Genomic DNA, 19173 nt, shown 5'->3' on the forward strand with positions numbered 1-19173 from the left:
ATTTGCATCAGTTAGACTCAGGTATTCTGACTGAAAGCTGCTTTCTGAGGCTGGGCACTGGGAAAGCTTGTGAGCACATTAGGTACCATTCTAAGTTGGGTCCTTCCATCCCTTCCTGTCCAGAAATTAACGTGTTTGTTGGCTCAAAACAAGCTTACAGCTGTACAGCAGTATTTTATTTTTTTTTAACTGGAGAAATTTGCAGTTGCGTTTTCTATTTCCTTAGGAGTACTTTGGGTAGAAGTATTTTCATTAGTAGTCTTAAAAGCAGACAGTCTAAATGTATTACAATTCCTGGCCCAAATAGAATTAGTGAAATCTGTTCAGTTGCTTGAAGACAAAGCAGACCTAGTTTTTTTTCAAGAATCTTATGGGAGCCCTGGGATCTTTCATTTTTATATGTGCAAATAGATTTTAAGCCATTGATTGGGAAATTAGCTCTCTATAGTGCTTTTCCTTTTGATTTTGTAGCTACTCAGACCCTCCTGTATCCACAGATGAGGTCTCAGGAGTGTACTTGTCCATGTTTCTTAGAGGCTGTTCTCACCAAGATGTCCTTTCCGTGACATTAATGGGAGTGGCAGGAATGTAGGTGTGTGGTAATGCTGGTTGAGGTACAGTCCCCTCTAAATCTGGGGCTGCTAAATGGAACCAATTAAATCTGACTGTTATGGTTAATTTTCAAGTGGCTGAGGGAGGTATGTGTATTTTAACTATGTGTAAACTTTGATTTGTAAAGTAAGATGCATCTTCCTATGTTTTATGCTGATCAATTATCTTTGCTGGAGTCAGAAGTTACCCTTGGGACCACTATTGAAGTATTTTGAAGAATATTTATCATTCCATGTACTAATGATGGCTTATGGAAATGGAGAAATTTTACAGATGTTTGAAATGCACCTTTTCTGTCATCATAGGGGCCCTGGGATTTGCAAGACAAGACAAGTTTGTGCAGAATGTTAATGTTCCTCCAGTTCACATGCCACCAGTAACCCTGGAAATATGTTACTCACTTGTGTGCAGTGGAATCCAGTAGCTGCAGCCTTTGTCTGCACAACTGGTTTGCTCCCAAGACTTTTGTTTTCTTTAACAGAACAGTGAAGAAGGAAAATGCTGTTGAAATGTGAGAGGAAACACCTTCTGTGTTTTTGTTTGTGGAGCTGGTTTAGTGTTAATGAGGAGCTGAGCTTTGGCTAAAAGCTGAAGGCTCAAAACTGGAGAGTAAAAAAAAAAAAGATTAATTCAGTGAGACAACCCAGGCACTGTTGACTTGTGTTGCTTGGCCATGTGCCTTTGATTGAAGCTCATATTGAGCCCTTAATTATGACTTTGCTAAAACTTCCAGAGTTTGTCATTTCATCTACATGGCAGCCCTACTGAGGAAACAAAGAGATTTCTTAGAAAGTGGAATGCATATGAATTTCCACCAAAAATCTTCTGTTGTTGAAGACTTAGAAGTCTTAATATCTTCGAATCTACCAATGGGATTGTGGGAGTTTGGGTTATAATTTTTTTGTCTTATGATTCGCTTGAGAGTAATTATCTATTTCATAATGAGTTAAAGGAAGGAGAGAAGAATAACTTGTCACATTCTGATAAACATTTCTTGTATTTTAGCTGAGTCCTTTGGTCCAACTGATTTCTACCTAATTCTTCCTGGGAAACTGAATCTCTGCAAACTGGGGCTTTACTGTCCCCTTCCTTTAAGTCTGAGTTCAAGATTGTTCAGCTCTCTCTACCTTTGAGAACAAATATTTGTTTCAGACTCCCAAATAACATGTGAAATGGCACAAGCCTAAATAAGCTAATAGGAGCTTATTTGCTTCTTCCTGTTCCTTTGCAAATGTCACTTTACTTGCTTATTTATTTTTACTTCTGTAAGACAGTATGTTGTGTCAGATTCTTTGAGGTTTTGGAGCTTTATGGCCCATCTCTGCTCCACTCCATGCTCGTCCCCCAGCACAACAGAAGCTTTGCACATCTTTGAAGTTTTCTTTCCAGTGCTCTTTGATTCTTTGAACCAAAGCCTTAACTGCAGGCTCCGTGATCCCAGTGGGTGGTGGTGCAGCATGCTGGTGTGCTGCTGATGTGGAATGTTGTGGAAAGGCCATTTCTTCAGATGGTGATTCTGGCCTTTTGCACAAAGACAGGCCTTGGTTTCGCTCCAAGAACTTGAGTGCCTTGCCTAATTAAAATAAAACAATAGAAGCCCAGTCCCACCCAGCTATACTCTCCACTGATGCTTTCACTGAGGGCCACAAACAGGCATGGGCACAGCCAGGAGGTGCTACACAGCTGGAGGACTTGAAAGTCTCACACTGGGCTGAGCCAAAGCTCAGAAAAAAATACAAACCTGTTCCCTGTTCCCTCAAAGAAAATCCAGTAGAGGGATAGGGCCACAGTTAGCACCTGATCTCTGGCCTTTTGTGACCTGGAGTCCCAGGACAGGTCTCAGAAACTGGCAGTTTTGCAAGGTCCATGGTAACGAGGTTTTAACCACGATGTGCCAAGCTCGGTTACAGCTGTATTTGCTCCCTGAAATACTAGGCAAAGAGCCCACTTTGTTTCCTCTTCTGTACTAGGACATTGCAGTGATGAGGGATGCAGACAGAACAGGCTATTGCAACTTAACACGTTGACATAATTTTGTGCATTGTTTCAGCCCTTGTCTCCTTCAGCTGTGTACAATATCTACAAAATCTACAAATAAGCCTCCAGGCAATTCAGCTCCTGATTTCTAGTGCCACACTCAGTGTACTTAACAAGACCAGTAAAAGTGACACATCAGTGACACACTGCTCAGAATCCAGTTGCTTCAGCAGAAGCATTAAGAATTTTCTGACTTGATTTGGGAAGAACCACTTGCGTTTTGGTGTCTCTGAAGTATTGCTAGAATTGTCAGTCTGGAGGCCTCAGCTTCCACTGAAGCCCAACCACTAGTTCAGAAAAGCATGCCTTGAGCTTGCCCAGAAAGCCACAGATTTGCATGGTCAGTTTCCAAGCTCTGACTTAAAGGCATGTGACCAAATAAACACTTACTGTTCTGTGCAATGTCCCCATCTTGGTCATATTCCTTGTGCCAGTATGTGATGATGGAGTAAATACAGCTTTTCTCAAGCCCCCCTGGTACAGGCCTTAGACCAGCACAGGGGCTCTGCATGTGGATGGTGCCTGTGAATGGTACTGTGGCTCACTCACTGCTTGCTCTGGTTTCCTTTTGTGTCCCTGAAGTTCAGGCACCAGCAGCATCCCTGCAATGAACTGTGACTGCTGCTGTTGGGCTTGTCTCTTCACCTTGGAGAGCACCACACTCTGAGGCTTTCCATCTCATCCTTCCTTGCCCAAGGCTTCCAGGTATTATGGACATCTGTGGCACTGGCTTCGGGCTTCTGGCAGAGTTTCTCAGGCCTGTTTTTGTAATTATTTTTAGCTCTGCTTTATCTATCATCTGTGTGCAAGTCCATGTATATCATGTTTATCCCTTTGCCATAGCATCTGAAATCCTTCAGCTCATTCTTCCGTATCAATCAAACCATTTGTGCCCCTCACACTATGTGGGTTCCTTAGGGGCAGGTACAGTCTGCAAGAGGAAAGTAACAGATCAGTATAGTTCATTTGCAGGATTTGCATAGCAGGATTAAAGAACTCTTACCCTTCTGGAACATCAAAAGACACCTGGGCCTCTGTTCACTCAAAGACACAAACCCAGACACTGGCCAGGGGTGGTAACTTGCAGATCACTTTCCAAAGGACTTGTACTGAATGTGGCTGCTAGGTTGGTGTAATTGTGTGCCTGCCTGCTGAGACCTACAGGTGCTATTAGAAAGGTAATCCAGGCAACATGGAATCCTCTCCGCAGACACATCCCACTCTGCTTTTTTTCATGTGCTAGTCCTGAGTAATTGCTGGGTACAGCCAATTAAATTCAGAGATATTAGGGGTGTCTGTGAGCATGGCAGGTGACCACCAGATCATGGCATAAGGCTGAACATGGCAGTGTGTCTAAGTCATAGTTTCAGCTGCCAACCTGAAGCCTGACTCCAGGATGAGCAAAAGGGAGGTTGACAGCTCTTTGCAGAGGTTTTAATTGGCACAAATGGAAAAGATACAGGTTTTATTGAGGATGTAGTTCCTCTAAGAGTCTTAAAACATTCTTCGTGGGCTGGAGTTCGATCAGGTCTTCCATATGTTGCCCTTCATTTGTACATATCTGAAAGATCTGGTAAGTGGACAGATCTGTTCCTCCTCTTCCTGCACTCCTCAGCAGAGGAGGTGTGGGAGGAGCAGAAGCTTTGCCATTTTGTGCTTAAGAACAGTGAAGAGGTAAGTGGGTTGCATGCCAAAAACCCTTGTGTCAGCACCTGGATATTGTGAAATAACATCAGTGACTGACAGTGTAGCTCTGGGAACCAAGTGTATTGTGATGGCAGGGAGGACCCAGCAGTGCAAATACTTCACACAAAGCCTCGTGTTTGAGCAGTGCCACGGGTGCTGAGCAATGCTGGGGCTTTGCCTGCATAACACAAGCCTCTGGTGACCTGGGAGACATCTTCCTGAGCTCATAAAGTCATAAATGGATCAACTGAAGCATCCGATTGATTAGCAGGATTTAATATTGTTGCAATTATGCTAGTATTTATTGGTGCACAGTCATTGCAGTAGGTAAGAATCCACCTGTTCATATGCAAAGATGAGTTTACTCCACATGGGAAGGTGAGGAGTATCCTTTTTTTATCTTCTTTGGTTATACTGTCAAGCCATGAAATTATATCACACACTTTAATAAATTTGTAATTTATTTTCAAAAGATCTGAAGATGTCTCCAGTGGCAGTGTGCTTTACTGGTCACTAACACAAGCTCTTGAGCCACAGCAGTATACACTAGGACTACCTTGTGTGAATCTCCAACCCAACAACTGAAGATTTTTTGTGGAAGTTAAAAACAAAAAATCCCCAACAACCAACCCAACAACACTGGATGAGGCTGACAGAATCTATTTTTTTATGTAACGTCTGTGTAAGTAATGACCATGCCTCTGCTTTTTTTTGCTAGTAATCTATTAATAATTTACTTTTTGTCTAAAAGTAATTTAGATTCAACCTTAAGGTGTCTACTGCAACCGTCCAGTTCAGGACAGCGATGATTCATGGGTCTTCAGGGAAGCTTTTATTATTTTCACCATGTATAATGCCTGTCACACCAAGCAGATGAGCAGGAGCCCCACACCTTGTGGTTTGGCCTTTGGGTTTTCTTTTTGTGCTTGATCAAGGGTAGGTGGGACACTTCAGAAGGGTGAATTTCCACCGTCATGGCAGAGGAGACGAATACTTCCTTACACTGCTCAGCAGACTGCTGTCCTTAGGCAGCCTGGCACCCCTCTGGAGCTGCAGGGATGTGTGTGCTCACAGTCCTCTGCCCCCTGAAGCTCCCCAAGGCTTCTCCTGTGCTCTTTCCATCCCTGCAGATTTCACCCAGCTGTGGATGATGCTCGCTTCCAGCCTGCGCGCCGCTGTGACAGACAGGGGGTCAGCTGGGTTGTGTCCTCTAGAGAGAGCAGAGCAGTGTCAGCGAGTCATAGGCAGCAGCTCTTTGCCTCCTGCACAGGGAACCCAACCCAGGGAACTGAAGGACTGAGATCAGCAGTTTTGTGCCTCATATTTATGCCCTGGGAAACAAGTTAGGATGTCACACCCCTGGGGGTGGGGAGGCAGACTGAACAACCTCAAGCTTCCCCTTGCTTCCCCACTGCCTGCTGCCTAGGCCTGAAGGTTGATGGCTAATGCCAAGAGATGCTGGATTAAATAGTGCCCATCCCTGTGCAGTAACACCTTCTGGTCAGGAACGAGAGCTCAGTGCCGAGCTCTTCACAACCCAGCTCCCCTGGGGCTGCAAGAGCCCTGTACTGGGGGAGAAGCTTGCTCTGCCATGACTACACTGCAACAGGCTGGTCCTCCATCGACAAAGTGTCTGCTGGTTCTTTGGACTGTGGCTAGCTGAGATACACCCCCAGGGCAGATGGATTTTGTCAGCTGAGACCACACCTCAGTGCAGCTGGATTTTCTAAGCCAAAGGAGCAGCCAGCACTTACCGGAGATCCAGGTGGTGAGCACCTCCTTTAATGGTCAAAGCAATTAGGGAAGGACCGAGGCTGCTGTTTATCTGGAAGGAGAAGGAGCAGAGAGACAAGCTCTCACCAAGCTACCAGCAGAACTAGACATCAGTTCTGAAAACTGGAAGATAAGCTGGGCAAGATGGAGGAAAAGCACAGGAAGAGATGCCTGGTATGGCTGACAGGCCTAAGGAGTCCAATCACCTGTCTCAAATGAAGTGAAAATGCAGCCTATTTCCAGGACAGGTTTGAAGTAACAGGCTCCTTTGGGGCACATACCCCCTCAGCAGCCTGTTCCTCCTGTAGCCTAGAACAAGGAACTCCTGCAGTTCAACTAAAAAATCTGTAAACTAGAGCTCTGGCACCACTCTGAAGTTTTGTTGAACCCAAGCTAAATACGCCCTTGTCCAAGTTGCTGCTCACGGCTACTGCTGGGTCTCACCAAAGATGCTGAGACTGGATAGAGCAAGGAGCGCTCGATTGTCAGCACTGAGACCAAGTCTCGACACAAACATGATGGTTGTACTTCAGACTCTGGCTGTTGGGTAAGAAGACTCCTGCTGTGTCTGCACTGATGAAGCCACCTCTGCTGCCTCAGTGGTCCTGGATGATGGACTCAAATCAATGTGTATGTTATTAAAGTCCTGAAGCTCTTGAATGGTTCAGCATAAAAGAGCCGCTTGCAGAAACTCAAATGGGTTAAGGAGGAATTTTAAGTGCTGGTTTGAAAGGGAGTGGAGGGCAGGGGGACACCTGGAAAGGCTGATCTCCACCAAAGGCTGGTGGGCAGAAAGACACATGCTTACCCCACCTCCAGCCCATGGGTCCAAGTCTCCATTTGAAAAAATGATGTTGCTGGCACTTTTCAAGTCTGAAATTCAGAGAGATGACATTTGAGAGGCCTCCCCTTCTGCCCATTTACCCAAATGTGTTTGGCTATTGCAGCAAGATTGGCCAAGAACAGAAAATACAGGAGAAAACAAATTTTTGGCAGTTTTTAGAAAGGTCTGTTTGGCTCAAGTCAGCAGAAGGCTGTGACTTTCTGTCAGGACTTGTTAGTAGGTTGTGCCTGACCCCACAGTGCTCAGCTGGGCAGAAGGGAGACCGGCAGACAACTACAGGGCAATACAAAGGGACACTCAGCCAGCACAACCCACCTCCTCCCCAGAAGTTTGTCTGAAGCCAGTGTGGCCGTGGTGTGACATGCCACCTTCTCCAGCAGTACTGCTCTCGCATGGCTGCTGTGAAGGGCATTGCAGGGAACATGTCGGTCATGTTGTTGCTGTTGAAAGTTAAGTTGATCTCGGTGCAAACCTATGAGAGGTGCAAGAGGTGTCATGGGGCAGGGGGTAACCAGGGCAGCAGCAGAAGCCTGCTGGTGTCTCCAACACCTTACCTGGTAGTCCCAGGCCTCAGCATCTGAGCCGATGCCACAGCCCGTGGGGTCAGCGCAAGACTGGTAGAGCTGGTATATGTCATAACACTGTACCGAGCCTGAGGAGTTGTAGAACACCCCTGTAAAGAGGGAACCAAGGCCAACCTGTCAGCACCTCTCTGCTCTCTCTGGAGGAGATATCCTAGCTGGGGCTGCCCCATGCCAAGACCTTCATGCGATCTCAAGCCTGGCTGCACACTACCCTTTCGTTCTGCTGTACCTAGGGGGAGTAGGAGGCTCCCAGATGCTCTCTGCTGTCTCTGCTTGTGCCAGAAGCCAAGTGACCACTTTGTTTGTCCTTGGGAGAGCCCCAAGCCTTCAAGCCCCAGTGCCCACAGGAGCAGGCTGTGCACAGGACGTACGTTAGCTGGATGCTTCAAACTGACTGGGACACAACTGCTGAGACTCTCCCATCCCCTCCCTGAAAGTAGCTGTTGTCTGAATGCATCAAGTTTAGCTAGAAGGCCAAGGGTGGCAGGGCACAAACAGGATTTTGACTGTTGTTCAAGAAGGGGCAGACAGCATGTGCAGGCTTGCCCAGATGAATGAAACCCTGACTGGGCAGCTCAGTGGAATGAGCTTTTTTTTAATGCAGATTGGCAGTTATCAGATAGCAAGGAGGAGGAAAATGTGGCTATGCCAGTGACTGTGTCCCAGCCCCCAGACAAACCCCACAAGCACTGTGGGCTTTGTGCAATCACCAGCACTTACCAACGGGTCTCCAGCAGCTGCACAAGGCTCACAGCACCAGGGGCTGCAACGGGCAGGGGAGGGGCTGCCATGGAGGTGGCTTTCCATGGCCCTGGGACAGCTCTGCAGCATGGCCTCAGCCTCCTCCAAGCATGAAACAGCTGCAGCAAGCTGCCCAGGAGCTGCAGTGAGTGTGTGGCAGTCCTGGGGTGCAATGCTGCTCAGCTCGCCAACTGGTGCGGCACGGCTCGTGTCCGACACCTACTTGGCCAAACTCCTGGAAGGGCTTGGCAGCCTCCACTCACAGAGAGCACTGTGCGACGTGACACTGGAGGCAGAAGGGGTTTGCTTTCCAGCCCACAAGATCATTTTAGCATCAGCAAGTAACTACTGCAAGATCCTGTTTGTTGGAAACTTGACAAAAGCAGGGAACCCAGATGGCAACGTCCAGCTGAAAGCCATCAGTGCTACCAGGCTGAGGAATGTCCTCAACTTCATTTACTTCAACAAACTAGACCTCTCATTACAGAATATTGAGGAGACCTTCAAAGATGCAGAAACCCTCCTAGTTCGTGAGGTGATCAAGCTGTGCTTTCATTTTCTGGAGGATTGCTTGAACTCTGAGAACTGCATGGATGTTCTTAATATTGCTAAAAAACTTGGCCCAGCAGAGTTGAGACAGAAAGCCATGTGCTACATAGGGCAGCATTACAAACAGATACTGGCTGATCCTCAGTGCTTGAAAGACCTGGACCGAGGAACCCTTTGTGAAATTTTGGGCAGGACTGACATGGCAGGATGCAGCGAGCTGGAGCTGTTCCAAGCAGCAGTGTGCTGGCTGCAGCATGACCACGCACGGCTGAAAGATGCAGCAGATATTTTAAGGTGCGTAAGATTCCCTCTCATTCCTCTATGGGATCTGCAGAGATACGTCCAGAAAGTGCCTCTTATGAGGCTGGATTCAGACTGCCACAGGTACCTGCAGGAAGCCCTAAGTTATCACTCCCAGCTATATGCTCAGCCCATCCTGCAGAGTTGGAGCACGAGCACCCGCTCCGGGTCCATTGTACTGCTTGTGGCTGGTGGCAGAACAGCCAACAACAGTGTGTGCAGAGAGATGTGGGCTGCAGACCAGACTTGCAGCATCTGGCACAAGGTCAGGGACCTCTGTGTGCCAGTGTACAACCACTGTGTTGCCATCATCAATGAATTCCTTTTTGTCATTGGAGGACAGAGCAAATTTGATCCCACAGGAAAGCAGCCTTCAAATGAGGTAAGACACAGGAAACATTTATCCTTAGAAAAACGGCTGGGTGAGGGAGGGGGAGAAGTCATTCCTCTTGCTTATGGCAGATCTCCCACCTTTGCATATTCTCAGTGCCCTGTACAGGATGGAAAGTCCTTGGGCTTTCCAAGGCTTTCCAGCTTTTAGACTCTCTGGGAACAAGCAGGTCCTGCCCTGCTCTCACCTTGCTCCTCCTGTAAATTGACATCCTAATCCATACACAACCTCCACAGCTCAGATGGAACGCTCAGTTAGCCAAAAAGCTGAAGTATGGAGCATGCAAGGAAAAGTGAGATGATATTAAGTGTGAAAATTATGCACAGGGGCAATCAAGCAGACAAGTGAAGCCTTTTGCAAGGCTATGGCAAACATGGATATTGAGTGTCCTATAAAACATCTGTTGTAGGTGTGGGACAACTAATACAAACAGAACATGTGTGGCTTGGGTGGATATTAACAGAAAAAGACTGAAATAAATACAGAATGTGAAGGGGGTTAACCTTGCATTATAGGGCAGTGTTAAGCTAATTTTATGCAAATGGTCCATGTTAACCAGTCAAGCCACCCCATGAATGCTGCTCTGGCCCTCCTGGTGCTGCTATGGGATATGTGCTCAGGAGCCATGGTTAAAGTCTGCCACATCATTCCAGAACTGCTCCTTCCTTGTTTTTGCCCTTGAAAGGGAAATCTGCTCCTGGGACCTTCCCCTTCTGCCTGGAGAGTAAAAAGCCTTGTGCAGGATTTTGTGATTTCCTAGATGGTTTCAGTGAACATGCCAGACAAACCAGCATATTTTTCTTTCTCATGCACCCATGCACTTATAGTTCAGCATTATGCTTAGTTCCATGGTGCAGCTGGGAACAGCAGCTCTCCTCCAGGGCCCTGGGGGTGAGGCAGCTGTGCTAGGATGCTGCAGGAGCAGAGCTCTGACACCACCAGTCCCATGCTTGCTGCCTGTGGTTCTAGAGATGCTGCCCTTGCTCAGAGACCCAGGCTGCCTAATCAGGACTGAAAAAACAGGCTCAGGGAGGTATTTACTGCTAAACACAGTGTGACTGGAGGCCCAGTAGAGATGCTGTGACCCTGTGGTGATGCCACCAGGGATGAGGGAAGATGAAGTCACTCCTGCCTTCTCCTGGACAAGAGCAGCCAGCAAAGCTCAGCTGCTGTCTTCACTACACACTCAAACAGTAGCAAAGATGCAAAACATGCTTGCTTACATCACTGACACAGTTTCCAATTGACACATGCTACCTGGTGTTTGAAACAGAGGTTTTTCACTAAGCCAGTGTGTTCCACCTTCTGCTTGCTGTGAGTTGAGAGCCCAACCTATTCCCAGCCCCCCTAAAAGGTCTCAACTGAGCCTTCAGCTCCACTGGGGAGGTGCTGCCATGTCAGCTGGCTGGTACTGGAAGTTGGGCCTGTTCAAGTCTGAACAGAAAACCTGCCTCAGCCCTGAGAAAATGTTTATGAGTTCTTAAAGCCACACAATGTGCAAGCCAGCCACCTGCCCTCTGCTGACCACCACCCACCTGCTGTCATCCTAGGTTTTCCGATTTGATGCCCGCAACGCTTCCTGGCTCCAGGTTGCCAGCATGCTGGAGAGGAGGACACGCTTCCACGCGGACGTGCTGTCTGATCGCATCTTTGCCGTGGGTGGTGGGACACTGCTGGGGACCCTCACCCGCTCTGTGGAGCTGTACCAGCCCGCTGACAACAAGTGGGAGTTTGCAGCTCCTTTTCCCACACCTGTTGCTGATCATGCAGGCACAACCCACAAGGGAATCCTCTATATTTCAGGTGACAGAGCTACTGGAAAGCAGCACTTTTTCATATAATTTCATTGATTTTTGCTGGTATCTTAACGTCGCAGTCTAAACCTGCACCCACACCAATAACACCTGCAGCTCCAACATCCCTTTCCAGCTGTGGTAGCACAGCCTCACTGTCCACCTCAATAGCAGGAGTTATTTTCTTTCCCAGACAGTCAAGGTGACATCATTTGCTGTCATCCTATCCACACCTCTCCTCACCTTTGACCTTGAAATCCTGGCTAAATCCCAAAGCTTTGCTGCCTGAAAAGGTAAACCAGGAGCAGGAAGCCATAGTGTTGGGGATGGCATTAAACACTGGGATCAATCTGAATGGAAGATGTGGGGTTAACCCTCCTGTGCTGCTTTCTTCATATGTACAAAAAAGAAGTGTAATGCTGGTGCAGCTCATGGCCTACAAGGGATCCTCTGTCTTTACAGACTGTCTTTGGTTCTGGGTGTCTAACAATACAGCAGCACAGGTTTAAATTGTTGAGGGATCTTCAGGAAACTGTTGTGAGATCTTCAGCTTTTGTAGCTACTGATTTGGAATTGAAAGATAACCTTTGGTTTGTCCTAGGAAAAGCACTGTGTGTTATTGCCTCTGCAATAAGAAGACCTGGGCCAGCCTGCATCCCTGTGAGCTCCCTGCTTCCTAATCCAGTCGGGGTCGACTGGGAGCCTGTACTGGTCCAGCCCAGGTTAATTACAAGGATGCAATGAAGGGCAGGTCTCCGTGCTGGCCTGCACACCCAAGGTCCCAGGAGCACAGAGGGCAGCATGCAGGGTACATGTCCTGCCCAGGTAACAGAATCACCAAGGCTGGAAAAGACCTTTAAGAACATGAAGTTCAACCTGTGACCTAACACCACCACATCTCCAGACCATGGCACTAAGTGCCACAGCCAGCCTTTCCTTAAACACCTCCAGGGATGGTGACTCCACCACTTCACGGGACAGTCCATTCCAGTGTCTGATCACCCTTTCCATGAGGAAGTGCTTCCTAATATCCAATCTAAACCTCCCCTGGAACAGCTTCAGGCCAGGCCCTCTTGTCCTGTCACTAGTTGCCTGAGAGAAGAGCCCAACCTCACCTGAGCACAACCTCCCCTCACCTGAGCACAACCTCCCTTCAGAGTGAAAAGGTCCCCCCTGAGTCTCCTCCAGGCTGAACTACTCCAGGTACAGCTGGCTCCTGCCTGGCTGAGACTTGGGTTCAACTCCCTCTTGACTCTGCTAGCCTAAGGTGCCTCAGGCAGATCACTTAACCCCTCTAGGTCTCATTCCTTCCAGAGACCAAGGACAAGATTGTCTCACAGCACTTCAGACATGCCATAGTGCCCCGGCTGAGTATTACTACACCCCTGGGCATGGGATCTCACCCACCTACAGCACTCACTGCCCTCTGAGTCTGTGGTAACTGCAGATGGATGTGTCCATCCCATAGCCCTGCCCCAGCAAACCCTTCAGATTTAAACACAAGCTCCATGCAGTGTCCACAACCAGGTGAGCAGGGCTTGTGGCCAACCTGAAACACCATCTGCCTTGACTGCAAAGACTCTGCAGGCTGGATTCACCAGGGAGGCAGCTGGGGCCATTTACCTTTCCCACAGCAGTACCCTTGAGGAGCTTTTAAAAATGCACCTCTGAAATGCCCACTGAAGAACATGAAGTTCAACCTGTGACCTAACACCACCACATCTCCAGACCATGGCACTAAGTGCCACAGCCAGCCTTTCCTTAAACACCTCCAGGGATGGTGACTCCACCACTTCACGGGACAGTCCATTCCAGTGTCTGATCACCCTTTCCATGAGGAAGTGCTTCCTAATATCCAATCTAAACCTCCCCTGGAACAGCTTCAGGCCAGGCCCTCTTGTCCTGTCACTAGTTGCCTGAGAGAAGAGCCCAACCTCACCTGAGCACAACCTCCCCTCACCTGAGCACAACCTCCCTTCAGAGTGAAAAGGTCCCCCCTGAGTCTCCTCCAGGCTGAACTACTCCAGGGATGTCCCCAGGTACAGCTGGCTCCTGCCTGGCTGAGACTTGGGTTCAACTCCCTCTTGACTCTGCTAGCCTAAGGTGCCTCAGGCAGATCACTTAACCCCTCTAGGTCTCATTCCTTCCAGAGACCAAGGACAAGATTGTCTCACAGCACTTCAGACATGCCATAGTGCCCCGGCTGAGTATTACTACACCCCTGGGCATGGGATCTCACCCACCTACAGCACTCACTGCCCTCTGAGTCTGTGGTAACTGCAGATGGATGTGTCCATCCCATAGCCCTGCCCCAGCAAACCCTTCAGATTTAAACACAAGCTCCATGCAGTGTCCACAACCAGGTGAGCAGGGCTTGTGGCCAACCTGAAACACCATCTGCCTTGACTGCAAAGACTCTGCAGGCTGGATTCACCAGGGAGGCAGCTGGGGCCATTTACCTTTCCCACAGCAGTACCCTTGAGGAGCTTTTAAAAATGCACCTCTGAAATGCCCACTGAGTGCCTGGTAAGGCAGAAAAGTCAACAGCAGCCCTGGAGGACTGGCCCTGACCTTCTGTCAAACAGCTTTGAGAGCTTTCCTTTCCAATCACTATTTTCTGACTGCATACTGGAACCAGATTTCCTAAGTACTGTGTGTTCTGTGTTCTGGGCTCCGACTTGAGAGAGTCCACCAGAGGCTACGAGGGTGATGAAGGGACTGGAACACCTGCCTTATGAGGAAAGGCTGAGAGATCTGGAGCTTTTCAGTCTAGAAAGGAGAAGACTGAGGGGGGATCTAATTAATGTCTATAAACACATGAGGACTGGGGGTCAACAAGGCAGGGACAACCTCTTGTCACTTGTGCCCTGTGATAGGAGGGGCAATGGATTCAAACTCAAGCACAGGAAGTTCCACCTGAACATGAGGAAGAACTTCTTTCCTGTGAGGGTGACAGAGCCCTGGGACAGGCTGCCCAGAGAGGTTGTGGAGTCTCCTTCTCTGGAGACTTTCCAGACCTGTCTGGATGCCTTTCTGAGTGATCTGCCCTAGTTTTGGTCGTGCTCTTGCAGGGGGGTTGGACGTGATGATCTTCGGATGTTCCTTCCAACCCCCAGCCTTCTGTGATTCTGTGAAGTAAAGCTGTTCCTGGTCACACCTGAAATAACCCCAAGAGCTTTATTCAGAAATATTTTGTGGAAAACTATACAGAAAGACCTGTAACTGGCTGGGTTTTTTCTTTCTCTTATTTCAGATACCTAAGCAGCTCAGGTTTTAAATTTCACACATCAGTTCTGCAGAATGGGGTGAAACTGTAAACCTGAGCTTATTGTGTAGGCTGGAACTAGATGATCTTCTAGGGCACTGCCAACCCAAACCATTCTACAATTCTATGATATTTTAAAGAAAAAATATCAGATTTGCTAATTTTCTAATTTGCTGAAGGTTTTCTCGGTGACAGAGAGGATGATGAATATGGTTTCAAGACTTCCGTTTCCCTTCTAGGAGGCTTCTCTGGGGGTAAAACCTTACGAGACACTTACAGCTACCTCCCTCGCCTTCGCCGCTGGATTGGCAACAGTGCCATGGCTTTTACCCGCTGTGACCACGGGATGGCGACAGCCGGAGACAGGATCTTTTGCATTGGGGGGAGGACACAAAAAGGAGTAAGTTCATTTGATCTTTTAATCCCCAATCTGATCCAAAATGGGGTCTCTGTACTGCTAGGCCCAGACTGTTTTACTCCAGCAGTAATTTCATTAGTTTTGGTCTCCGAAGAGGTGCCATCAGGCCAACAAGCTTATGAAGATGTGCCTGCCATGATGGCTGTGTGCTGAGAAGCTGCCCTGTTCTCACACTCGACTTGCTAGGGTACAAAGGCTGTTGGAAGCATTTTTTAAAACAAACATACGGTGGAGGCACAGCCTGCTACCAGAGACAAACTGAAGGTGAAACTGGTCACAGAGCTGCCCAAAGCACTCTGCCCTCTTGATTGCCCTTCCTGAGCTGAGAGGGGGAGGACACTGGCAGACAGGCACTGAAGTGAGGACACCAGCCCGTATTTTTGGAAAGATGGGCTCAAGTCCTGCAAATCAAATGAAGTCTCTCCAATCTGGGGTTTCCCATCTCCGAAAGCGGAGAGCAAGCACTGCCCAGCCTCCTGGGGAGGGCAAGGCAGGAGAGACCTGACAGGATCCAAAGGCTCCCTCTAAGAGACTCCCATTCCCTTAAAACAAGACAACTGAGTTTTCATGCAGCTCATGCAGCAATTTCCATTTGCAAGTGTAAAGACTCAGAGCCCTGATTTACCATGAGGGTGCAGTTTCTTAGGAAGGCAAGAGGCATCTTAGAGCACTGAATTGTTCACTGAGGATGGGACAGAAATCCATAAAGAGAAACTGCACATCAAGACTGTCTTTGAATTCCTCCAGATGACACAAACTCAGCTCAATAGTCAAACTCAGATCAATAGTCCACAGTTTCTCTGCAACATGTTAAATGTCCAGAGAGCAGCAGCACTTGGGCTATGCAGATTCCAGCAAGAACCTGTGGTACCCTGCCCAGCTTGTTCCTGATTTTCCAAGAAAGCTCTTTTAAAGCCATGGTTTTGTATTCAATGTCTTTTGAGGCTCTGATTGCTAAATATGGTACCCTTGAGCCCTGGTGAATTCAAGCAGATGTTAAGACACTGAGGTCCTTTATCATGAACCAAGAGAGCCTGACATGACAATGATACCCACTTGAGGTATGATCTGATGGTGAGTGTTGTCCTGGCTCTTTGCAGGTGGAGGAATGGATTCCTGTCACAGAGACAGAGTGTTACTGTCCTGCAAGCAATCAGTGGACAACACTCATGCTGTCACCCTTCAACTGCTGCCAGTTCAGCATCACAGCCCATGAGTCTATGCTCTACCTGGCAGGAGGTAGGTCACTGCAGCACATGCAGAAAGAAGACAGTGTTTTCCTCTATGACATGGAGGGGCAGATATAGAGAAAAGCCAGTCCCCTGCCTAAAGCTCTGGTGGATCACACCTCTTGCATGATCAAACTGTCCCAAGTGAACTTAGCTGGTGAGATGGGAAAACGCATAAAGGGCTCCCCCAAGGGCAGCAGGAAGAAATCTACCTGCATCTTGTTCATCACAAAGAAACAAGAGTCCTCCTCTGTCTCAGAATAGAAGTAGGATGTTAATATGTCAAGATCTGACAGTGTTTGCTATAACATTAGTATTCTAACAACTCTACTATTAAAAGCAACTGGAGAGATTCTTTGAGGAAGTCTTCAAAAGAGCTTTGCATCCCACTTGTAATAAATTCCTTACAAACACTGCTGGCTGACAAATTAGGTACTCGAAGAGATAAATATACATGATGTGTCTTGCCACTGAATTAAGACCCTAGAGCACTGTGTTGTCAACCTCATCCTCAACAAGTAGTCCAGAAAACTTCCTTCACTGAACATGCACTGGGATGGCTTGAGCCAGAGTATGGGTAGCCTTTTAGAAAAGAACCAAGTACCTTCCAAGTCCACATCTCATGCACAGTCCAAGGGGCTGCAATGGCTGAAAAACCTGACAAGGATAAGTTTGAAAAGGTGAGAGAATGAACACAAGCTCCACATCAGACATCCTGACAGACAAAGCCAACACGGAGCAAAATGTCCCAGGAGGAGGCTGGAGCCGTACCAGGTCCCACCATAAACCAGCCCAGCAACACAACAGCCCTACTTTTGGGTGCTTGCAGAAAGCAAGGGGCTAAACAAAAGACCAAACTGATGTTATAAACTCACCAACAAGAGCAGCCATGCCTTGAATTGGGTCAGTATGGGCAAGGATTTGTTCACAGCCAACCTGGATGAGACAAATCACAGAACAATTAACAGTCTCTGCTCCGTGGAAGGGCTAGGCTGAAAAATTCACTAAAATTAAAACTTACATATTTGACAGTTCAGCAGCTTTCCAAGGACTTAATGCAAAAGGTTTTTTGTTTGTTGGTTGTTGGGCTTTTTTCTAGCAACAAACTACATAGAAACAAGGAGACAGGGCTAGGACAAATAGTTCCTTTACTGAGCTACATGGCTGTGCAGAGGCCACAGTCATACACAACAGTTCCTGCTTCCTACAACCAGAATCTTCTCATCCCCTTCGCAAGAGTAATTATTTCCATTTTACAGGCTGTTAAACAAGCCCTAGAAGGGAACTGGATGCCCACTGGAGCCAGAGAGAGCATCTCCTGAGTTCAAGAGCAGTGTAGCCTTATGACCCATTGGCACAGTGTGTGTTTTGATTCAGGTCAGACCAATCACAAACAAAACCCTGTGCCATGGTGTGCCAGGCACAGCAGGGGCAGCAGCATCAGGCTGCCAGCACAGCAGAAGAAACCAACTGCACCAACAACCACTGACCTGGGATCAAAGCTGGAAACTTTCAAAAGCAGCTGGTGTCTGGGGAGTCTGGGAAGGGCTGCAACATCCCCCCACCTCTCCTGCCACTACCCCTAACAGTATGAGCCTGGCAGTGTCCTGGCTGTGCACTCCCAATGCCCTGGTCACTGAGGGGCCCATTAAGAAACCATGGCTCTTACCTGTGCCCAGGTACTCACCTTCACTGGGTTGGCAGGGAGCTGACCCATGAAATCTGTTTTGTAAGGGTAGTCCAGCATGGCCATCATGGTGAAGGCATTTCTAGCAAACCCAAAAAGCTGGTAAACATCCTCCATGTTAGAGATCTTATTGCATGTGGCCATTTTGCTGCTGATTTCATGGTAGGCTGCAGAAGGAAGGAAAGCAGCAGGCACAAACTTCAAGAGAGGAAAACAAAACCAGCCTTCATCATCGTTTCACTCATGCCACAACACACAGATGAGATTTCTGGTGGAAAGGACACATTACGTTTACATTTACACCCAGGTGGATGTTCAGGCACAGCCTCTCTGTGTAGCTGCACTACCCCACGGCCAGCATCCTGCCTCTGGGGCTCAACCCAACCCTCCCCGGGGAGCCTGGAGGAATCCACACCCCAGGAAGCAGGAGCAGCCCCAGCTGGCACAGTGTGATGAGCAACTTGGTATGAACCCATCCTTGTGGGGCCCTTCTGGGCTGTGTCCTCCTGCAAGGCAGCCTGGCCTGGAGAGCAGATCACAGCACACAGGTCCCAGTGGCACTTAACAGCTGGAAGAACTGGCAGCGGGGGGGAAATAAAAACTAAAAAGAAATATTTTTTTTTAAAAAAGAGCTCCTTGGGAGCCAGGTGATTTTTGCAGTAACAAGTGCCAAGTGAGAGCAGTCTTCACAAAGTCACCAAGAAGTCCTGAGACGTGCCTCCGAACCTCAGTGTGATGCAGAGGGGTCAGCTGGAGCAACAAAATCTGTCTTTGAAAACATTCCTTCAAGAAGCACTCACATACCTGCTGATTTCTGCTGGGAAAAGCTGCTCCCTTTGTTTTCATCCTCCACATTCTGGAGCTGTGGTTCCGGTCTGTCCCCACCCTCCCTACTCGCTGCCCATCTAAGCCCACCTGCCTGTACTTGGAAAACCAAGGTCTGGGTCCTGCCTCTGGGTACTCCAAGAGCCTAAGCCCTAAACGTTACCATACCCCCCCTGCTGCAGGAAGGGTGGTCCCACACAGACCTTGAAGACCTTGGCTAGTCAATAGAAACGTTTTTCCTGCTGTGACCAAAAGCTCCTCTGGACAATTCCAGGGCCAGGTCCTGGAGCTGTTACAGGCTGAGCCACCTTGATTTGCAGCAACTCAGAGCAGGCCAAGCCTTAAGCAGACCAAGAACCCACCATGACTGTTCCCACGTCATGCAGGGCTCCCAAGAGATGCTGCATCAGCCCATGGTATGTGGTCTGGTCTACGTGGG

The 19173-nt window shown here is 48.3% G+C and overlaps 1 protein-coding gene across 1 annotated transcript in view; it reads right to left on the reverse strand.

Moving 5' to 3' along the window:
- Nucleotides 1-5403: 5403 nt before the first annotated feature.
- Nucleotides 5404-19173, reverse strand: part of DPP7 (dipeptidyl-peptidase 7) — a 46774-nt gene continuing 33004 nt past the window's right edge. Inside the window, exons 7-13 of the mRNA XM_010007889.1 lie at nucleotides 17910-18076; nucleotides 17098-17158; nucleotides 7507-7625; nucleotides 7268-7424; nucleotides 6917-6981; nucleotides 6090-6160; nucleotides 5404-5545 (exon numbers count right to left, since the gene is read on the reverse strand). Coding sequence (XP_010006191.1) covers nucleotides 5404-5545; nucleotides 6090-6160; nucleotides 6917-6981; nucleotides 7268-7424; nucleotides 7507-7625; nucleotides 17098-17158; nucleotides 17910-18076 — 782 coding nt within the window. The remainder of the gene's footprint in view (nucleotides 5546-6089; nucleotides 6161-6916; nucleotides 6982-7267; nucleotides 7425-7506; nucleotides 7626-17097; nucleotides 17159-17909; nucleotides 18077-19173) is intronic.

This window comes from Chaetura pelagica, unplaced genomic scaffold (genome assembly GCF_000747805.2).
Source record: "Chaetura pelagica isolate M959 unplaced genomic scaffold, ChaPel_1.0 scaffold252, whole genome shotgun sequence".
NCBI lineage: Eukaryota > Metazoa > Chordata > Aves > Apodiformes > Apodidae > Chaetura > Chaetura pelagica.